The following is a 23,994-nucleotide window of genomic DNA, read 5'->3' as shown; positions in this document are numbered from 1 at the left end:
AGAGTTCTCAACGGGTCGGGATCCCGACGGGATCCGCGGGTTCGGGTCGAAAATATAATCAAATGACTCGGGTCGGGTCGGACCTCGGGTTTAATCTTTTCCGCTCAGTGAAAAAAACAAAAAAACATTTATTAATCATCGCTGCTGTTCACCGTAAAGAAAGTCTGGCTGCTGCGTGCAACGTGCATCATGGAGAGGGGCGGGGGCAGACCTGACGCCGCTGCGTGCACGCCTTTAGCCTGGAGAGAAGAAGATGGAGTTGGTGAAAAGTAAACTTGCCGCAGGTGAATTCACCATCGCTACTACAGCCTATTTATATATTTAAAGTTTATTGTTTCAGTTGTTTGTATTGTTTGTATTGTTAAAAGGCGTGAACATTAGGTTGATTTGAATTCCCGTCTGCTGGTCATGATAATACGTGTATGAGAAAAAAAAAAAAAACGACGCGGCGTCGGGCCGGGTTCGGGCAGATAATTCATGTTGATGTGTCGGGTTACATCGGGTCCGGGCTTTAAAAGCCACGGGCCGGGTCGGGTCGGGTTGTAATTTTCAGGCACGTTGAGAACTCTAATGTGTGCAGAGAAAGACACATACTGCCAGCTGTGCATGAGACTTTAGAGACAACTAGAGGGAGCAGCTGTGTTCTCGAAATTAGATGCCACATCTGGGTTCTGGCAAATACCCTTACACGAAGACTCAGAGCCACTAACAACATTCATTACACCCTTTGGGAGATACTGCTTCCGGCGTATTCCTTTTGGGATATCTTCGGCCCCGGAGCATTTCCAGCTCAGAATCTCGCAGATCATTGCAGGAACGACTGGAGCTCTTTGCCATGCAGACGATGTCCTGGTGTTTGGAAAAGAAAAAAAAGAACACAATGAGAGACTGTGTGAGGTGCTGAAGAAGTTTAAAAAAAAAGGACTGACGCTGAATGATAAGTGTGTCTTTGCTGTTGATAGAGTGAAGTTCCTAGGCCATACAATAAGCGCTCAAGGGATCGAAGCAGACCAGGACAAGATTAAAGCCATTCTCAACATGCCTGAGCCACAGAATGTGGAAGGAGTGAGACGTTTCATGGGAATGGTTAACTACGTCGGGAAGTTTTCACCTCATCTGCTGACTCTCACAAAGCCACTGAGAGACCTGTTAAGGAATGACAGCACCTGGACATGGGATGCACAGCAGAAAGAAGCATTTGCAAAAGTAAAGACAGAACTCAGCTCACCAGTTATACTGGCACAGTATAGTCCGAACAACGAGACTAGTTTCAGCCGACGCTTCATCCTATGGTCTTGGCGGGGTGCTCATGCAGAAACAAAAAAACGGTGAGTGGAGGCCTGTCGTATATATCTCAAGAAGTCTAACACCCACAGAGACACGATATGCACAAATCGAAAAAGAAGCTCTTGCAACAACATGGGCATGTGAGCGACTCAGTGCATATTTGCTTGGATTGGAATTTACGGTTCATACCGACCACAAACCCCTAATATCACTGTTGGGCAACAGACCAATTGATGATTTACCTCCAAGAATTCTTCGGTTCAGACTGAGGCTGCTCAGATATAAGTACAATATCACGTATGTCCCAGGAAAACAACTGGTCACTGCAGATGCGTTGTCACGAGCGCCATCGGGACCTGAAAAATCAACAGAAAACGAAACATTGGAGGATGAGTGCAGAGTATTTGTGGATCTCATAGTTCAACAAATCCCTGCAACAAAAACAAAACTGAAGATTCAGGAAATGCAGAATGAGGATCTAACCTGCCAACAACTAAAACAGTATACGCAAAAAGGCTGGCCAGAACATCAGAAAACGGTGTCGGAACATCTCATGACATACTGGTCTCATAGAACAGATATCTATGTAGCGAATGGGATTCTACTGAATGGAGAACGGATTCTGATTCCAAAACCCATGCAGAGAGAGATGCTCGAAAGACTTCATCATGGTCATCAAGGAATGACGACGTGCATTGCAAGAGCACAGCAATCTATATGGTGGCCAGAGACATAAGAGAATGTCAACATCTTTACCAGCGAGACCCTGGCAACGAGTCGCAGCTGATATCTTTCAATGGGAAGGAGGCCATTATCTGGTGGTGGTTGACTATTTCTCGAGATACATTGAGGTTGCAAACTTGCCAAAACTCATAACAGCAACAACAGTGGAGAGGCTGAAGGTCATCTTTGCCAGGTTTGGAATCCCTGAAACACTGGTGACAGATAACGGTCCACAGTTTGCATCTTGTGAGTTTGCAGAGTTTTCTCAAGACTATGACTTTGAACATGTCACAAGCAGTCCACGATACCACGATGGAGAGGCAGAGCGAGCGGTGCGTACAGTAAAACAAATGCTGAGAAAGAACCAAGACCCTCAGAGAGCTCTTTTGGCCTACAGATCGACTCCATTAGCTCATGGGATCTCACCTGCAGAACTCCTGATGGGGAGGAGAATAAGGTCAACAGTCCCAGTTCCACCTAAATCTCTCATGCCAAGATGGCCTGACCTGAAAGTGTTCAGAAGGAAAGATAGCTTGTTAAAAGAGAAACAACAAGAAACATTCAGATCTAGACACAGAGCGAAAAATCTACCAGTCATCATCCCTGGACAGAAAGTGTGGATCAGGACATCGAAGACCACTGGAACGGTCCGAGGAGAAGCATCAATGCCCAGATCGTATCAGGTAGAAACTGAGATGGGAACACTGAGAAGGAATAGAGCTCATATTACAGTTCTTCCAGAACCAACTCAGCAAGTTGACAACGGTACAGTGACAAGGTAGGGTAGGATTTCCCGCTCCACCAAAAAAAAAATGGACTTATAAACTTTATTAGCATAGGAAGACCTGCTGTTAAGAAAAGGGCAGAATAATCCCTTCAGTAGTGTCAGGAATTGAAATGAATTGCTTACGGAAAATCCAAGGGGTGACAAGAAGAGACCGAATAAGAAACGTCGACATAAGAAGAGAATACTTCATACTTCATACTAAAATATTAATGATTTGCATAACTGTACTATCATTTTGTTTATTTCCCCCAAAGAAAGGATTATGTGTTCCTTTTTGTCTCTACCAAAACAATGTTGTCACAACCGAAACTTCACACCATTTTTGGTCCTGACTGTTTCGGTAGTGACAATTTTAGATACTTTTGAGCCTAGCCAACAGATGCTAATCAGCACATGGTTAGCTAGCACAGTTCCGAACAGTTGTACACACATAAAAAAAAAATATATATTTTTTTTACACCCAAAAAAGTTTAATTGAGGTGTTTAAAAAGGGTGTTTGGTAGTGATGTTCCTTAAAGTTACACACAGATTTTCAGACCTTTGAACACATTTACCGCAAAGTGATGGTATCTGCTCGCCATATGAGAGAGAGGGACACAGGAATAATTCCTGATCAAAAATGTAGGGGTGTTGTCAGGAACCACTGGAAATAACAGGACCCAAGCACAGAGAGAAGCGGTGAATGGTGATTTATTAACAAGAAAGTGTGTAAGAGTTGCACAGTCCAGAGACAGTCCCACAGCAGAGGTCTAGACATGAGACTCAGGCACAGTATTGAGCAGCCCGGGAACCAGCAGTCAGAGGAGTCTCAGGCTGGGCAGGACAGGACTCGAACACACACACACAACACAACAGGGGACAAAAAAGACACAAGAACAAAACCACTAAAACATTAAATAAGTACAAGGCAGGGCAAACACTGGAGTAATGTGACTGAAAAACGTCTCCGGTTACCTAGCGTAACCTCGGTTCCCTGAGAGGAGGGAAAGAGACACTTCGTCACTGTTAGGTGGCGCTACTGGGTTATCCCTCTTTCTCCGAATCTACTGAAGCTTTCTGAAATCTCGCGGGCGAGAATTCGCCCGCCAATGGCGTTCAAGCGCACAAAATAGAGGCGGGCTCCCCCACACTATAGGGCGGTGCTGAGTGCCATTGCCTCAGAATCTTGGACTGAAGCAGAGCACAGCCGACAAAGACTCTGAAATATGTAACACGCCAGTGCACGCAGTGAGACGTTCCCTTTCGAGTCGGTCTCTCGACACTGTGTCACCGTTAGGTGGCGCTACGGGGACCTATAGAATCCCGCCGTGTTGATAGCGAAGGTCCAGATCGACAGCAAGCCAAGCAGTTGACCTAGCTAAAAGAACTCATGACCACAGCGTCAGCAGCCGTAGCGACAACAACTGTGAGCAAACGCAGTTAGATCAGAATAGCCAGTTGCACTGAAGGATACAGGGCAACATAACAGCAGTGATCACATATCAGTATGTACATGAGCACAGCGTCAGCAGGCATAGCGGTGACAACTGTGAGCCCATGTAGTCAACAGCAAGACTAGGAGATAAGCGAGGTTAATCACTCACCAAAAGCACTTGAGCACACGAAGAGCTGGTCCGTATGTTCGTGACTGACCACTGCACTGAGACAGGAGGGTATTCATCTTGCGTGAGTGGCGGTAATTTCGTCCTCCTTACACGACAGACCACTGTACTGAGACAAGGGGCTGTTTATCGTGAGAGTGCTGGGATTTTTTCACAAAGATTTGTTCATTTTGATGAACGAGATCGAACAAAAGAGTCAGTAAAATGATCCGAACTTCCCATCACTACTCTGGACAATCAAACCTTGGTATAAACACGATATTACAGAAAGGTATAAAGACGATACTACAGAAAGGTCTAAAACATGAACACAACACAACAATCCAGCAAAGACATGAGGCAAGGAAGCACAATATAAAGGGAGTAGAGCACACGAGAACCAGGTGTGCAAAATTAGTGAAATGAGGACTAAATGAGAGGGCGTGGTAAGGGGAAACTAGGAGGCAAGACAAGGGGAGCACATGGCCAACATGAACAAAGACAAAGCCATGTGCTCAAGCCCAAAACAAACATGGAAACATTAAACAAAGACAGAGCCCTGACAGTACCCTCCCCCCAACGGACGCCTCCTGGTGTCCAATCTAGATAAGAGAGCACTGACACAGCAGGGGACCAAGGGGGTACCAACTGGGAGGGCAGGGGAATTGTTAGATTTGAGGGTTCATAGTTGCCAGAAAACACAGAGGACGGGATAGGAAGGGTGGGGATAGGTCCAGGGGCATAGAGAGGGACTTAGGAATGAATTCAGGAGCCATGACCGCACTGCAGGGAAGGTGAATGTCTCAGGAACAGACATTGGAATGCCCCCGGGGGCAAAAAAAGGTAGGCTTGGGAGGACCCTCCTGGGCTACTGGAGTGGACTCTGGAAGGCCCTTGGGAGCTGCATAATTAAATTCAGAAGAGTCCTCATGGGCTGATGGAACAAACTCAGGGACTGACTCTGGAACATATTTGTTGGCTAAAGAATTAAATTCAGGAATGCCCTTCGGGGCCGCAGGAACAGACTCAGAAATGCCCTCGGAGGATGCCTTCCAGAGTTAATAGAGTAGACTCTGGAGCAGACTTGGGGACAAACTCTGTTGCCTTGACTGCACTGGCAGGGAAAATGGTTCAGAAGATTTGAAGACTAAAGTTACATTGGGAACAGCCTCTGTTGCCGTAATAAGACCAACAATAATTGATGATTCTGGTGGCTCTGGGGCTGAAGCGGGCTCTGGCTGTTCTGTGGCGGAGAGGACTCCATGGCAGTGACAGCAGGCTGCTCGGGAATGACCTCCATGGACATTACAGGGAGAGAGGGCTGTTCTGGGACGACCTCTGTGGGCATGACATGACTGGCAAGAATGACCTTTGTTGGCCCTGACAAGTAATGCAGATGACTCTGGGATGCCCTCTGTGTCTGGGACATATAGAATCAATGGCTCTGGGATGATCATCTGGGTCACACCAAAGGATGCGAGACACTCTAGAGTGGCCTTTGTGGACATGATAGGAAGAGTGAGTGGCTCAGGAATGTCCTTTGTGGCTATGACAGACAGAAAGGGTGGCTCAGGACTGGCACTCTTGTCCATGACATTGTCCTCATGCTGCTCTGGGAGAACAGAGAGAACCTTCCTCCTCCCCCCTTTGCAAGGTAGAGAAAACAATGAAGACTCAGTCTCTGGGGGTATTGTAACAGATTCAGGCATCTCTGGGGGTGCTGCAGTAGACTCAAGAACAAGCTCTGTGGCCCTTGCAGAAAGAATGGTGGGCTCTGAGGCTTGAGCAGGCTCCTACTGAGCTCTGGGGCTTGAGCCGACACTGGACTTTCTTTTTCTGGGATGGACTCTGGACGAACAGTGGACAGTAAAACAGCACAAACCTTCCTCTTCCTCCGTTTGCAAGGTAGAGACAATGTAAACAAAGACAGATCCCAGACAGGTGTGGTTAAAATCCGTCTCAGCCAATGGACTAAAACATACACTGTTTCGGTAGTGTTACGACCATCTAGGGGTCAGCCGCAACAGGAAAAACAAAGAGAGTCACACTACCAGAGAGATGACAAATAACCGGAGCTTTATTTACAATAAAGGGGTAGACAAGGCCAAAATAACAAACAAAACAATCTTCTTTTAGAACCTAAATGACCTCAAACAAAAGATAAAGAAAACAAAAATACAGCTACTCCCTTAACCATAAACAGAGTGAAAAAGGCGAAAATTTTAAATTGGCGAAAATTGGTACAAATAAAAAGAATCGGAATTCAAGGCGTAGTCAATCAGGTAATTGTCAGATAAAAGAGAATATCAGAAGTAAGATTACAATCAACAAACACACACTCACAGTATCACTAAACACTAACAATCTCTCTGGCACGACACTCTTATTTAAATGATGACGAAATGAACAAAGGTGAAGAGAAACACAATCAATTAGAACCAACGCGAAGCACAAAGTCAACACCCTCAAGGGGCCTCCATTGAGTGTTAGAGGCGGTCCTTATATCCGGGTCAGGTGCTTAGCAGGACCAATCAGAGTCTTCCACAGGTTAACAGAGGTAATGCCCATCTGAAACACAAACCTGTCTACACAGAGAGAGAGAGAGAGACAGTATATACACACAAGGACAGTTTATATAAACACACAAAATATCTCAAGGTCTTAACAGGTAGTGTTTTAAAAACAGTTAATGTTTTAACATAAAGTTTCATGATTTACGAAGAAAATATAAAATAAATAATTTTTTTGAACTTCAAAAATCAAAAAAGATATTTTTAAAAACAACAATGGAAAAAATTGCTAAAATTATTTCAATATAATTTTCTCAAGTTGAAATTTAGGGGTTAGGTTTCGGGACAGCCACCTCCCAATTGAAAGTACCCAATAAATTATGATTTTATCTATATTAAGCTTACTGATATTTTAAATATTACTGTGGATTTCAATAGATAATAGAAGTATGTTTATAAACATCTACGATTTTAGTAGTTAATGCTTTTTTTAAATGTGGTTGTTTTTTTGTTTTGTTTTTTGGTTGTGGGACAGCAGTTTGCATCAGTTCTGTAGAATGGCCCATAAATTAATATTTTGCAATAGCTGTGCCCGAAAGTTTAGGCAGCTGCCTTGCTACCTTGCAAATTACTTTGCAGGTAGTGTTTGCGTACAAAGAAAGCTGATTTCAGACAGGCTTTTAAGGTAACTGTCTAATGAACAAAATAGAGAGAGCTTTTTTTTCAGATAACCAAGCAAATTTTTTATTTCTACAATACTAATTTCTCACTTAGAACTGAAATGAAATGTTAAAAAAAGTTAAAAAATATTTACACACAAATTGACCACCATCCGCAACCTTTAGACGCCATTTTATTTTTTAGCTCTACTGTCACAGAATCGAATGCACAGGATTATGGGATATCAAAGGCAATGAAGGATACATCCGTGTTGCCTTCAGAAATCCAGCAGATGAAGGTATCTCAGTAGACAGGAATACAATCTACTGATATACAATTCGGATGTGCCTTGATGCCTTCCTTTTTTACTTTTACTTCAGCTTTCACACACAGCCCTATGTCAACTGGCTCATAATCATGAGCAAAACAATTGTCTCCTCACTTTCTGTCATAATGTTCCCAGTCAACACTCATTACAGGACCGGACTCAGGTTTATGCTAGTTCAGGTATTTCTCAAGTCCCCTTAACTACTTTTCCCTGGTATGCCACTTTTATTTTCCCCTTCGTTCGCTTCAACATTTGGTCTAGCCTTCCTCCATCTGACACAGCGTTGGCAGAGCACTATCACCATGCCGGCGACCCAAGCCAGTACAATGCCTACTCCAAAAATGACAAAACCAATGACCACAAAGAACAGGTAGTCCTGGTGACCCAGTCCTGGATGGCAATGTCTTCTCAGCCAAAGGCCCAACTCCGAGAGATGCTGCCCCCGTAAGAATGAAGGACCTTCACACACTGTCTGTCCCTCTTCTAGTCACATAAAACACACACACACAAAAAAAAGATTCCATTAACTCCATAAACATTTGTATTGTTGGTATATATTTAGCAACTTAATAAACATGACAGTCTAACATGATAACCACAGACACAAAATTGCACAAATAAGATTTTGTCACAAGTAAAACAATTTCAGAAGTATGGCATATGGTTTCCAGATCAGATGGTGGACCTGCGCCTAGACACGACCACAACGCATCTCTGAAGTGTCAGCAGAGATTGTGTCTACTAGACTCTCCCCTGTGAAGGCCTCATCGACACGACAGCCATCGGCACTGATCCTCAACAAACCCGTCTCCATACCGGCGTGACTCCGATCTTCAACCAGATGGAACTGGATAATATTCTGAATGTTCCAATCCAATCTGACTTCTGACCTGTAATGCTGCCTGAATCATAACCATACACTGTTTGTTCGTTGGCCAGAGGAGGACTGGTCCCCTGACTGAGCCTGGTTTCTCCTAAGTTTTTTTTTCTCCATTCTGCCACCTGATGGAGTTTTGGTTTGCTTAGTTTGGGACTCTTAATATTCAACAAAATTACTGATCTGCCTGCATTGACACCATTATATGAGAACTGAACTGAGCTGGACGGATGACATTACAGTTTTCTATAATATGAACAAAATGAATAACTTATTTAATTAATAACAACAATGAACCATCACTGAACTTACTTAAGCTGGACTATGATGCTATTTTCTTCTACGCTATATATCTGCTGTACAGGCGAAAAACAAACTTTGTTTCATTATTTTACAGTTATCACTGTAAAGCTGCTTTGAAATGTGTCTTTTGTCTCTGTCTTTTCTCCTGGCAAATTATTTTTGATTAAATGCAATACATTTTCTCATATGTATTTTCTCGTTATTTCATCTGACTCCATAAATGAAAAGGTTTTAATGATATCTGTGCATCATTAAGAGTGAATGTTTGACTATTCTTTTTTAACTCTTTACAGAAAATAATGCCAGAGTCCGTAGAATAAAATCAAAGGTTTACAATTTATTATGTCAGGTAAATGTATCATGCCAATTACATAATCAATTGAAAGATAATCAATATAAAACATCAAATGCTCTGGAATAAAGAGAAGAGATGCGAACCCGACATTAGGAAATACATGATGCTGAGAGTCTCGGCGGCTCTCTGCATCACGGGCGATGTAAGACTTGAGAAATTAGATAAATGCCAGGCAGTCTACTTGAGGAACGACCACTCCCTGAGAGGACAAAGGACCTTTCTGGAAATTAACATTTGAACTCTCTCTTGTGAAACTAGCACCATCATTCGAGACGCAAGTCTCACCTAAGCAATCCTAATCTACATTTCTTCCCCTCTTCCCCCACTCCCCCTCTGTCATGCTGAGATCACATGAAAATCACCCAAAAATCCATATGGTTTAATGTGTATAATTATCATCAGGTATTATACATGTTTGGTATAATTTGAAATGCCTCAGTGCGACTGGTACAAAGGTCTCATTCCCAAATAAGTAAAACAAAAGGTAATACAATTTTTAAGAGTTTAGAGATAACTGGCACACAAAGGAAGGTGGTCTCTAGGCAAATGGTCTCCTACACCCAAAAGGTGTAAACTCTGAATGTAAATTTCCATTGTTAGCACATGTTTCCATGTGAAAGAAGTTTCTGTCTGTATAATGAAATGCAACTAGAGGATCAGGGTGATTCTGTAACCCAGATCAGCCCGTAATGCGAAGTGCAAGCAAAATACTTCGCATCATGTATTTTATAATGTCACGGTAATGCATCTTCTCTCTTTATTCCAGAGCATTTGATGTTTTGTATCTATCATCTTTGAACTGATTCTGAAATCAGTATGATACATTTACCTGACATAATATATTGTAAACATTTGATTTTACTCTAATCGACTCTGACATTATTTTCAGTAAAGAGTTAAAAGTAAGAGTCAAACATTCACTCACATTTAATGATGCACAGATATCATTAAAACCTTTTCATTTATGGAGTCGGACGAAATAACGAGAAAATACATATGAGAAAATGTATTTCATTTAATCAAAAATACTTTGCCACGAGAAAAGACAGTAACACGCAGAGACCTTCCCCACTGACCGGATGCCTAGATTGGGCCGATTGAGCGCGGGCTTACAGAAACAATCTGTATTGCAAAAAACGCTATATAAATAAAGGTGACATGACCAGTGAGAACATAACACATGAAGCAAGGAGTCACATGAGGGCAAGGGAATCACATAACAAACCAGGAAACATGACCATGACTAAACTTCAAAATAAAAGACCTGAAAACAAAGAACATGAACAAAACCAACCGTGACACATCTCTTCTCTGATGGTGTAAGCCCATCTAGATTGGTCCAAAGGCGGCATCCGATAGAATGGGTGAAGGTCTCTGCGTGTTACTGTCTTTCCGCATGGCAAAGTAATTTAATTCCATTTAAGCTTTTATCTGACTCCATTTTATATCTGACTCCATTTCATCACAACCTCGAATTTAAGTTAGATTGCCAATTGGTTATTGGTCAATTATATAATAGTTTAGCAATACATGTGATTGTTCTATTTAACTCTTTACTTATATTTTACCCGTTCATATTAGGAAGCTAGGTCGCTCAGAGGTCCTCACGCCTTGTTTAACGTGGGTCTCACGATCACAATCTCGCTAGCTTCGGTCACCAAACAGAGGTAATTGCTATATACCTGAGATCGGCCCCATTCACGCTTACACAATCAAAGATACTTTGGTATAGCCCCCATGGAATTGCATACACTTGAATATAATGTAACGTTCAATTGATACTTCATTAGAGGTATGGCCACTACTACAGATATAAGTCAACCAACTTTACTTCTCTTATAATAGCTTTGGATTGGCCATACCGTGGTTTCCCACGTACACTTATCTAAAGTAACATTAAATTAAAACCGAGGTAACACACACCCAGACTTAGGTTGGTCAAGCAGCACGTTTGCTGCCTTAAACTGAAATTCACTTCTTGTCTTTGCAAAACCAAGTACACTTGAATTAGTGCCAAATATTAGTCGTCACTAATCTGACACAAAACTTGCGGTAACATACGAATCCCTTTAATCTACTTGGGAAAACAATTTCAGAATCAGTCGGAATAAAATCAAATGTAACAATTTATTATGTCAGGTAAATGTATCATGCCAATTTAATAATCAGTTCAAAGATGATAAATACAAAACATCAAATGGTCTGGAATAAAGAGAGAAGATGTGAACCTGACATTATAAATACATTATGTGGAGTGACCGGCTAATCGCCCTGATCCTCTAGTTGCATTTCTTTATATAGACAGAAACTTCTTTCACATGGAAACATTTGCTAACAATGGGATTTTGCATTCAGAGTTTACACCTTTTTGGGAGCAGAATGCCATTTGCCTGGAGGACCCACCCCTCCTCTATGTGCAAGTTATCTCTAAACTCTGAAGAACTTATTTCCTTTTGGTTTACTTCTTTGGGAATGAGACATTTGTACCAGTCGCACTGAGACATTTCAAATGATCCCAAACATGAATAATACTCTATGATAATTAATCACACTAAACCATATAGATTTTTGGGTGAATATCTGGTGATCTCAGCGAGAGAGAGAGACAACATGGGGAGGTGATTGACTCGGGGATGCTAGTTTCTCAAGAGAGAGTCAAATGTTAATTTCCAGGAAGGTCCTTTGTCTTCTCGGGAGTGGTCGTTCCTCAACCAGACTGCCCAGAATTTCTCAATTCTTACAATGGTGTTTACTCGTGCGAGGGTGGGATAACCTGTCACTCATGGGAGATTGACCAATAGCAAACCACTGCTTCCCAGAACAATTTTTTATAGTGGGTAGTGTGCAGGAATCGAAGTAGGAGAGGATCAGAGCTCACCTGGGGTACTTCTCATTTCTAATTTGTGCATCCTTGTTTCCTTTCCTCAACTCTCAGCCCCACCACACGTAGGATTTGAGTGAAGGATGCAAGAAAAGAAAATGAGGATGGAGGAATCGAAAGAAAGCTTATTTGTAGCCTACTAATAACCTTGATCACTCGAGCATCACTTCAAAGCGCTCATCAGCTGCGCTCAAAGGATCTGCCCTTATGGCTTTAAGTTGGTTATTTAAGAAACATAAATTAAAATTATTGTGACAGATGTGAAGGGGGAGGAGAATTATAAAGTTATTATTAAGTGCGTAAAATTCGACAATAAAGACTTAAGCATATGATACACCTGTGCATCCTTGCTCATATCTCCTCAGGAATCTTTCTCACTCCTCCTTTCTCGCTTCCTCATGGTGCAATTATAGAAATAAGATGGCTAATGAATGTCTTCCTTTAAGGTTAACTTCATGAGTAGCACTGGAAATGAGCATTGCTGATTTAGGTGTAAATTAAAGCAGTGCCTTTTGGCATCCTTTCATACATGGATATTATGTTACCGTACACACTGACACACTGAATAATTCAAACCCATGGCTGGCTGAGTCATTTAGTCTTTGTTCTTATGCTTTTGTAAGGAGACACGTCGCCTTCTACTCCAATTCTCTCTTTATTTTACCTTCATTGTAAAATAATAGTGATTTCCCTCCTTAACAAAAAACACTAATAAATGAGGAATATGAGGAAAGAAATGCAAGAGGAATATAATGTACAGTAATCTCACTATTTTCCACTGTCTCCATCCTTGCAATTACTTTCTCCTTAGTTATGGTGACTGAATACCCACAACCCATCTGATGTGCAGTACTTGTATGGTCTGTCTCTTCCTTTATCTTTCTCTCATCCAATACCCTTTGTACTTGCGCCATATTTTCTTATCCTCACTCTTTGAATATGTCTTCAAAGCTTTTCACTTTCATTGAAATAAATATTCAAATAGTTGATATGCTTATGTAACGAGCCCTTTAAGATAAAAAGCTCAATATTGACTCTTGAGCCAATGTGCATTGACAGCTGTATGTATGCTACCTATGCCTGGTAGGCGCACCCCATGCTTTGAGAACAACTGAGTTTATGTTACAATGGCCCCTACAAATAAGCCCCTACAAAGCCAGTAAAAGGTAAAAAATAGGCCAGCATATATGGGGCTAGAGAAGCTTACAGCAGAGGGAGAGATTTTGTTTGTGAATAGTTGCATGTTCATTTGTAGAGAAAAATAATTAGCAGCACTTGAGGGAATACATCTGTGCCAATTAAAAGCAGGAGATATCTCTGTATTATTCCTCACACTATGTGTGTTTGTGTATGTCTGAGTGTTCAGTGTGGCTTTGTACACTAGAGGCCCTTAGCCTAAACATAACTGGATATAACTGGACTCTATGAACATTCCAAAAAGATGAACTCAAGATTAGCTTAAACAATGATCTGCAGATAAAGTATAGAATGTATGTGTATACACTGCAAATACCATATTATATATATATACATGTGTGTGTGTGTGTGTGTGTGTATGTATGTCTAAATATATATGTCTATCTCTATGTCTCTATCTAGTCATCCATCCATCCTCTAAGCATCACATTCTTGCGTGTCAATCAGATGGCCTTTACAAATCCATTGCCAGCTGTTAGTCTATTTCCCCCTCTTCATCAAGCCCTGAAGACAGAATATGACTGGGTGAGGCATTTATTGTTAGCAGTGTGCTACTGTGCCCTAAATCTAAAATAGTGTCCAATAACAAGCAAGACTTACAAACATTAACAAATAGCAGATTAGTACATCATGGTTTCGAAATGTCATGAAACTTTTTTTTTCTTGTGGTCAACTGATAATCATCACATCACAAACACTATATGTCAGTAACCAGTGTTTAGGGTTAACACATTATAAGTAGTGCAAGATACGTAATCAGACTAATTTTTCAAGTAACTAGTTAAGTAATGATTTACTTTTCAATGTACAACAAACGTTGTTTGTGCTTGTGTGATCATGATGGTTACAAGCAAGCCCAGCCCAGGTGAGAAAATGTAACTTTCAATAAAGCTGCAGTCCGTAGTTTTTCCTCTTTGTCGCCATCTCTGTACGAAATCTGCAACTTTTATTCGCGGAATTATCAACTTTACGTGCGTTGTGCCTCGACACGGCACAGCCACTCTGAAGCCTGTAGCCACTCCGAAGTCCAAAGTCTTTTGCATTTTACAAAGGGTGAATCTCCAGTTGTCACTGGTGATTGTCGTTTGAACCTTTCTGGATCCGCCATCAAATTGATAAGTTTAATTATATCAAGTGCTGTGAGAAAAGGCTATAAATCTCCACCTCCAACATCCTCACACTCAATATAGCCTACTAGCCGAGACTCCTTCTTTATGTGTACAGATGTGACGTAATGACGCAAAGACATGCCCGAATTTCCCGCTGAAATCCACCAGTACCACTGGAATTAAAAACATTATTACAAGCTTACCATTTTGAATCGAGCTAAGGAAAGCAGATAGTTTTGAAAACTGGCTGGTTATGTACTTGCTCAAAAAATTATTTGGGGTAATTTTTAACCCAAAAAAGTTACGGACTGCAGCTTTAAAAGTTACTTAGTAATGCAATTAGTTACTTTTTTTGGTAGTAACACAATATAATAATGCATTCATTTTAAAAGTAACTTTCCCCAACACTGTCCATAACTAAGTTTTTAAGAAATATTTGCTGGATTAAAAGGTATCAGCTAGCCGTACAGCATTTAATTTTAAATCAAGTGCCCAAACTATAAACTCTGCCAAGTGGGCATATATCTCAAATTCAGCAGATTAATCAGCCTGGATGATTTATCCGTCTATAACTGCATATAATATATTTGAATGTAGGAGACTGAGGAGATTCATAAATGAACTACAGGGCTGACATGACCACTGCTTTCCTGGGTGACAGTATTATAAATCTGTGTGTGACTAACATTCACACACACACATAATCAGTGAGTAATAGATGCTAAAACAAAACCAAGTTCAAGCACTGCCCATCTCCCTGAATAAATCTGATGCAAATCTGTTAAGTTTTATATAATGTTGTTATAGTAATCTATTCTAGAGCAACACTATTAAATAAAGGGTAACACTTTACAATAAAGGTTCATTAGTTAACATTGTTTAACTACATTAGTTAGCTGCACTTACACCGCATTTATAAATCTTTTTTAATGTTTCTTTTTTAATTTCAACATTTACTAAGACTTTATTAAAATCTTGTTAACATTAGTTAATGCACAGTGAACTAACATCAACAAACAATGAAGAGCTGTATTTTTATTAACTAACGTTAACAAAGATTAACAAATACAGTAACAAATGTATTGCTCATGGTTAGTTCATGGTAGTTAATTTAATATATTAACTAATGTTATCTAATTAACTTTATTTAAATTGCTACCAAATAAGTTATTTAAAATAAAATTACCCAATGTGCCTAAACAGGCAAAATGACAAACCCTAGACCCAAACTGTAACCTAAGTCTATAGCCTACCTTGAAATTTAACGGTGTCCGTGTGCATCCATAAGCAGAGCTCTTCCGTGTCGCAGGCGCACAGCCAAGGGTTCCCGCTCAGCCCGAGCGACCTGAGCCCGCCGAGTGCCATGAGGGAGCTCACATTGAGTCTGCTCAGGTTGTTCCTGCTGATGTCCAGCACCTGAAGAGCACTAGCGTGCGAGAATGCATGAGGGTGAAATTCTGACAGCCTGGGGTTATCCGTCAGTCTCAACATCACCAGGCTCTCCAGCGCTCTGAAGGTCTGCTCCTCAATCTTACCGAAGGAATTGAAGGACAGGTCCAGATATGCCAACTTCCTCAGGTTTCCAAACGTGGATTCTGATATGTGTGTGAGAGAGTTATTGCTGCAGTCCAGATACATAAGGTCTGACAGGAAATTGAGCTCGAGCGCAGGTAAATCAGAGATTCGGTTGTTGGACAGGATGAGCTGGCGGGTGGTCAGCGGGAGTCTTGTTGGGAATCTGCGGAGATCTTGTTCAGCGCACTGGACAACATGCTGGTCATCACACACACAGCGCTCTGGGCAGCCAGAAGGGATCGAGGACACCACATGCACTAAAAGCACAAGCAATATCTGGGTTCGGATACACATGCTGTGGCCGCGAGCTTCATGAAGCCTTCACAGGTTATGGATACGCCAAAGAACCTCCACAGAGAAAACAAGACCCACTAATGTCTCCCTAGTGTATGTGAGTGAGTAAGTGAGTGAGAAAGAGAGTGAGTGAGAGAGAGAGTGAGTGAGAGTGAGAAAGAGAGTGAGTGAGAGAGAGAGTGAGTGAGAGCTCTGTGGCTGCGCTTCTTCCTTTCATCGCTGTAGGACAGTCATATTCCTGATGTCTGTATGTAATTATGTGAAGATGACAAAAACAGTTTAATACACATGTGTCAGGAGTTCTTAGGCAAGTATTAATTTCAGGACGTTTTTGTCACGTTTTTGGGTGTATTTAGTCATGTTTAGAGGTTGTTTTTGTCCTGCTTTTCTGTTCAGTGAATGTTTGAGTTTCTTTGTTAATCTTAGTCGGTTGATCAGTTCTCCTCTGTTCCCTACCTGTTTGTCTCCTTGGTTACTAATTAATTAGGTTCCTTGTTTTCAGGTGTGTCGTTAATTAGTCTCATAAGTTCCTCTTGTTTTCCTGTGTATTTGAGCCCTGTGTTTTGTCCTGTTCAGTTGTCGTTAATGTTAAGCTGGTTGTTCTGCCTTGTTTCTTAGTCTCCCGAGCATTTCTGAAAATGACAGGATTAAGTCTTAAAATGGGCTCCATATTCTTCATTTAAAAAACTATTTCATGCCTTTTTTCTTCTGATGTTGTGGCGAAAAATAACATGTATATATTTTTGTGAGATTCATCCAACAACAATACTTTTCAGGAAATAATAATACAATTTATACAAATTTTCTTTTATTGTATAACAATGAGGCATTCAGGCATGCAAGGGAAGCAGATCCACATGCAGTGAGATTTATTAAAATAATCTACAAGGTCAATAAAAACAAGGTAACTGGAGCAAACAAGATAATAAAAAGTCTGTAAATACAATGACTGATAACCAAACTAATGACAAGCAGGGCTATAAATGCTAGCAGAACTAATGAGTTACTATGGAAACTGGTAAGTAGATGGGTGTGGTCAAATGAGTGTCCATGGCAACAAACAAGGGAACAGAGCAGCCGGGAAACATGAGGTGAACAAAGCAACAATGGAAATACAGAACTTTAAGATAAAAGTCCATTACAACTAAGGCTTGCACAGACTAGACGAGTAGTCAAAAGATTGACTACTTCAACCACTAGTCCGCGCTGTTGGAAACAATCGACTACTCGAGCGTGCATGCCATCAAGCATAAATGAATTAAAAATGGCGAACGTCACTAACAGATCAGATGTGTGGAAGTATTTTATCAAGGATGACAAAAATATCGTAATTTGGGAGCCATGGTCAACTGCGCTCTCCATGATGACGAGGAAGTATCAGCAAAGGATTAATTGATTTCCAGCCCTTGCATTAGCTTTACTACTAGATATATTTATGGAGATGAGAAATAAAAGCCCGCCCTGTACAGCTATGATCAGCTGTTCGGCAAAGCTTTCGATGTTGTTACGGAAAGGCCAAAGATGATCGGTTGGTTTTTGTCACATGACCCTGCGCTGCGCTTACGGCATTCTGAAAAGTTGAGATGTTCTCATAACAGAACACTCAAAGAGTTCAGAACTGGCATTCACTTTCGTAATAGGACTGGTAGGGCATTCAGTAACAACATCCACAGTCGTAACCGGACTGGCAAGGCATGACCGTCATAACAGGACAGACTAGAGTCGACACAGGATTGTGTTCAGGGGTTGGAGCGGCTTCTTGACTAAACACTGGAGCGAACTCATAGACTGGAGTGGGCTCTGGAGAGGATTTATGGACTGGAGAGGGCTCTGGAGCTGATTCATAGACTGGAGTGGGCTCTAGAGCGGATTCATGGACTGGAGCGGGCTCTGGACTGGATCAAACACCTTGATCACCCAAAAAAAAGCCCATCAACGCCTATATTTCCTGAGGAAGCTGAAGAAGGCAAAGCTGGACACTAACATCCTCAGCTCCTTCTACAGGTGCGTGGTGGAGAGAACCCTGTCTTCCTGCATCACTGTGTGGTATGGCAGCTGCACAGTGGCAGAAAAAGAGATGCTGCAGAGGGTGGTAAGGTCTGCACAACGGACCATCAGATGCAACCTACCAGGCCTCTCAGACATTTACACAAGCTGATGCAGGGACAGAGCAACCTGCATCATGAGGGACTCTACCCACCCTGCACACTGACTATTTCCCCACCTCCCCTCAGGCAGAAGGCTGCGTAGCATCCAGGCAAGGACCACCAGGCTGAAGAACAGCTTCTACCCGGATGTGGTCAGACTAATGAACTCCTCCACACTGCCATGCCTTTGTCTTCTCAAGAATTAGCACTTTATTTATTTATTTATTAACTTGCTGCTATTTTGATACTGTCTTTGTAAATTATTTTATTTTAATTGGAAATGTCTTAAGTATGACAGGTGTTGGATTACAAATTTATTAAATGTTTAATTTAGTTTGCAACAGTAAAAGTTGAGTACATTGAAGTTAGCATTTTAAGGTTAGGTTAGGATAATAGTAACAACAGTTTCTGCCAGTCCTGTTTTTCTCTATTGTAAGTCACCTTTTGTCTTTAATGGCTCGAGCCCGTAGCCCCAGACGCACCTTTTGTCTTTAATGGCTCGAGCCCCAGCCCTAGACGATGAATCGTTAGGCTGATTGGATTAGCACATATGCTTTTGAATGGTTATGCTGATTGGATTGAGACTGGTAACCCGCTGGAGTCGGGGGGGTTCCTTAACCTGTATACTTAATTTGCATACTTTGTTCAGAGTCTCCACCTCTATGTAATCCCTCCCCCTTGGAATGTATATAACTACAATGCATACTGTATTAGAGTTAGATTATGTTGGAAGTACTGCAGCAACGTACAGCGGAGATCTCAATAAAGAATAACTTCCGTTGAACGCGATCCCAACTGTCTCCTGGTCTCTGCTTAGATGAAAGAAAACTTTACAACACAGGGTTTATGAAGGAAGTGTTTTTTATGTTTTTTTAAAGTATTTATTAATCACTGAAGTAGTTGGTCAACACCGAGACCTGAGTTCTTATTTCGTTCCCCTCATCCATGTTGTGAGAATGACAATAAAGAAAAGTCTGAAGTCTGAAGCTGATTCATGGACTGTAGTGGGCTCTGGAGTTGACTCATGGACTGGAGCGGGCTCTGGAGCGGATTCTTCGACTGGAGAGGGCTCTGGAGTTGACTCATGGACTGGAGCGGGCTCTGGAGCGGATTCTTCGACTGGAGAGGGCTCTGGAGTTGACTCATGGACTGGAGTGGACTCTGGAGTTGACTCATGGACTGGAGTGGGTTCTGGAGTTGACTCATGGACTGGAGAGGGCTCTGGAGTTGACTTGTGTACTGGAGCGGAATCTGCCTCGGTAAGAGCCGAGTCAGTGTGTGTGTGTAGCCCAAACACACAAAATGGACACTGCCATAACAGGGAGCACTGAAGATAGAGGTACAGCCTCTGACACTTACAGCGCTGCAGGTGACAGGCTTGAGGGTTCAGGCCTTGGGATGCCAGCCACTCTTGCTGAAATTAGCGGTGACTCCGCCAAACTGGAGATCAGCCTCAGATGCCCTTGAAATGCCAGGGTGTCTTCAAGTGCGATGTTCATGACGACCGGGAACACTGGTGTGGCGTCTGTGATGGCTGAAGATTAGGCTCAGGACCCTCAGTGTACGGCATGCTGCAATCCATGGTCCAGTCAAGCTCTGTGGCCAAATGCTGAGCAGAACCAATGAACTAATGAGTTACCATGGAAACTGATAAGTAGATGGGTGTGGTCAAATGAGTGTCTATGGCAACAAACAAGGGAACAGAGCAGCAGGGAAACATGAGGTGAACAAAGCAACAATGGAAACACAAAACTTAAAAATAAGAGTTCATGACAACAGGTTATTGTATTAAGTCACTGACACACCTGCAATTCAAATCTTCTGTGATGTCCAACTTCTGCATGTCTCAACTTTTAGATGGCATTTACAATTATGCAACTAATGACACAAATGGCTCATTAAGTCTTTGAACTTTTTTGAGACACATTTGCTCACTTTATAATTCATGAATCACCACTGCAACAAGGAATTAACGAATTAAACACACATTTTGTGTGATTAAATAGTGAGTAAAGCTGTACTGCAAATACCAGTGTTGTTCTTGTAGCTTTATCTCTGTCCTATTGCACCTGCTGTAGTCAGTTGTGTTTGCCAAAGCAATATTCAACAACACTCACAAAATGTCCTCAGTCCACAGAAGGTGGAGCTCCTTTCGCTGCTGCAGGTTCTTCAGAATGAAGTCGCTCACATTCAGTGTCGCTCACATTGCACTGATCTATGAGGTTCATCCATATACAATGGATAGGCCTGCATTTCCAGGCCAAATCTAAAAATGGTGAAGTGTAAGAAAGTAATGTTCTGATCCTTTCCCTTGTTGCTGTAACATTATACAAAAAAAAAAAAAGTTTGTTGTTGTCTTAAACAAGAACATGAGCATTACTGCAATGCTCTTCTGTCTGGACTTCCATCGTGTGCAATCAAACCTCTACAAATGATTCAGAACGCTGCAGCTCGTCTTGCCTTCATCGAGTCCAAACGGGCCCACGTCACACCTCTCTTCATCTCTCTGCACTGGCTACCACTCGCTGCTCGCATCAAGTTCAAGGCATTGACGCTTGCTTACAGATCTATCACAGGCTCAGCTCCCTCCTACTTTCACTCGCTCCTACGACTCTACATTCTTAAGCCTTGGTTATACTTTCGCCTGGCTCCGCAACGCGAGTCTCCGCAAACGGACTTGACGTGCTCGCCGTTGTACTATTCATTGAAACGACAGGGGGCGACTCGAGTAATTGTCCTCGAAACCATCAGGAATCAACGGTGAGAAGAAGAAAGCTATACACACGTGACCAGTGGTGGACGAAGTACACATACCATGTACTTGAGTTAAAGTAAAGATACTCAAGGTAAAATATTACTCAAGTAAAAGTAGAAGTGCTGCCTTTAAACATTCACTTGAGTAAAAGTACAAAAGTATTTGCTTTCAAATGTACTTAAGTATCCATGTACTATGATTTTTTTTATGGCTATAATGTCCTATTATAATTTTTTTCACAAGACTCTTGCTTAACTCAGTCTACGTGAAGACTCTAATGTCACTCTTGGCACATCAATCTAATAATAAAATGACATTAATTAGTCTATATATATATTATTATTATATATATATTTTTTTTTATTGAATTGAATTGAATTGAATAAATTTTTTGTGTGATTAATTTTGGAGGGAAGGGGACTGTTCCCATAAGGTATAATACATTTACAGTATTTACTGTATATATTTTTCACGAGCGTCTATGGTCATAATTATAAACATCATAATGTTATGATACATTCACATAAACCTGCACAATGCCATTGATATACACACACACACACACATATATATATTCTACGTTATGGGAGCAGCCAATTTCCCTCCAAAATTAAACACCAAAACGTATTAATGCAGTGTTTCTGCTGCTCCCCAGAAAAAAAAATGCTAGCAAGTCATTTTAGTGTCAACGTAATAAGCAATGTTCATTATGCATCAATATTTACTGATAATTGCTGCAATAATAGCTGCCGCTTAAAATCATTGGCAACGCGATTTGTTTGGAACTATTGAGAGCTACACGAATCATGTGACCGCGCGGCGGCGAGATCACAGTAGGCTTGTTCAACTTGAATCGGCGCTGCACACTGCACAGACCAATCGGTGAATGACATTAAAATACCGCGAGAGCGATTAGAGAGTAGACGGCTCTGTATGCTTTTCAGTCGCTCTCGCGATTTCGCTCTATACTTTGATGTCATAAACTGATCGGTCTGTGCAGCGCCGGTTCAAGTCGAACAAGCCTAGTGTGTCGCAACCTCTTAGATACTGTCTATGGTCGCAACCCTCATATTTAACGGCTCTGGTTCGCGCTTAGTAGATACCGCCAAGGCAAGTTCAAAACAAAGCGTGCGCGCTGTACTGTGATTGGTGGCTCATTTGACCAGTTAAGTTTTTATCCACTCATAAATAAAAAGGAACGACTGATTTTGAAAATGTAGTAGAGTAAAAAGTAAGATATTTGACTTTGAAATGTAGTGGAGTTAAAGTAAAAGTCTTCCCAAATTTAAATACTTCAGTAAAGTACAGATACGCAAAAAAGCTACTTAAGTACAGTAACGAATTACATTTACTTCGTTACTGTCCACCACTGCTGTGGAGTGGGTAAAACTGTTTTTAATGGCAGGCTAACGTGCACCGTTGACTCGCGCTAGCCTAGCATAGGCGAACTATCCAAAAGTAAGGACTGGATGAATTTTTTTGAAAACGGTCTCCACTGATGAATAACAACCAGGCTCACTTGAAAATGAGGTCCGATGTCGAAAATCCTGAACCACCCCTTTAAAGTTAGCTGAAGCACGGCTAACTTAAACCAAGCAGCTTTATGTTGATCAATGCTGCAAATTTGCGTGGAAACCCCGATTCAAAATCGGCATAATTTTTTTCCACTTTCACACGAAATTCCAGATAATGAAGAGACCTTTATTAATAAATGGATTTTACACGCAAAATTTCGCCAAGCAATGGTAAACGTGACCGCACCTAGATTGTAACTTAGTGCTACTCGACTTACAATACAGCCAGCCACTTGAGCCAGTGATGTGCAGGCTAGGTAACTGTTAGCATACAATAACTTACATGTGCTAACTTTATATCAAATAAGTGACCTTTGCATTATGTCTAATATTTATTACACAGCAAATGAACCAATCAGAAGATGGACCATTTTCCACCGACCACCGTGTTCAGTCTCACCAGATTTAATTTATTCAGGTAAGCATTGCAGTAAAACTCACTAAATCATTCATTCATATCAAATCAAGCATTCTAAACAACTTAAGTTTTTATTTTTGCATTCTTTTGATCTATTTTTAGGCCAAGGAGTCCGACCTGACCAGGAAGGTGCCTAATAAGCATAGCCTATCAGCGCACAGGTAGGTTAACTACTGAGGGAAAGAAAAAGATCATCACATGGGGATTTCTTGCATCATGTATGTATCTTACTGTGTATTTGTCTCAAACAGCTGTCCCTTCACTGCAAACAAGTTGAAATTGGCTAGCCTAAATCCCTGATTGCAGTTAAGCCTACGAATCTCAGCATTTTAGGAGAGAATTAAGGAAATGTAAGTATTAAAATTTAATCTGGCATAATTTAGTTTACAGTTCAACTGAAATGTTTGAATGTGCTGACAAAAGGGTGTTACTTACAAATATATATATTCTGAATTATAGTATGATGGAGATTAAAAACAATTTGATGCTTGTGTAATTTTCTCCTCTCTCTCTCTCTCCCTATTATATTTTTATATAGTGTTGGAACTGCGATCTTCTCTGAAGAAGAACTGAGCACATTTGTGTTGGTGGACACGTTTGCATCCAGGAAACGGGACTGATGCATATGTCACAC

The 23,994-nt window shown here is 41.3% G+C and overlaps 1 protein-coding gene and 1 long non-coding RNA gene across 2 annotated transcripts; one reads left to right on the top strand and one right to left on the bottom strand.

Annotated features, from left to right (window-relative positions):
* Positions 1 to 6,427: 6,427 nt before the first annotated feature.
* Positions 6,428 to 16,466, bottom strand: LOC311087531 (leucine-rich repeat-containing protein 52; the record flags this gene model as incomplete). The annotated part of the gene is made up of 2 exons (XM_084120857.1): positions 6,428 to 8,358; positions 15,851 to 16,466. 2 exons carry the CDS (start codon positions 16,464 to 16,466, stop codon positions 8,072 to 8,074), a joined length of 903 nt encoding a protein of 300 aa, XP_083976983.1. The 3' UTR covers positions 6,428 to 8,071.
* A 6,768-nt stretch (positions 16,467 to 23,234) lies between these two features.
* On the top strand, positions 23,235 to 23,686 carry LOC311085975. The gene is made up of 3 exons (XR_014606983.1): positions 23,235 to 23,360; positions 23,463 to 23,521; positions 23,612 to 23,686. It is a non-coding gene; the product is annotated as an uncharacterized lncRNA (long non-coding RNA).
* The last annotated feature ends 308 nt before the right edge of the window (positions 23,687 to 23,994 follow it).

This window comes from Abramis brama (assembly GCF_963993115.1).
Source record: "Abramis brama genome assembly, chromosome: 7".
Lineage (NCBI taxonomy): Eukaryota > Metazoa > Chordata > Actinopteri > Cypriniformes > Leuciscidae > Abramis > Abramis brama.
This window is presented reverse-complemented; position numbering and strand designations above follow the sequence as displayed.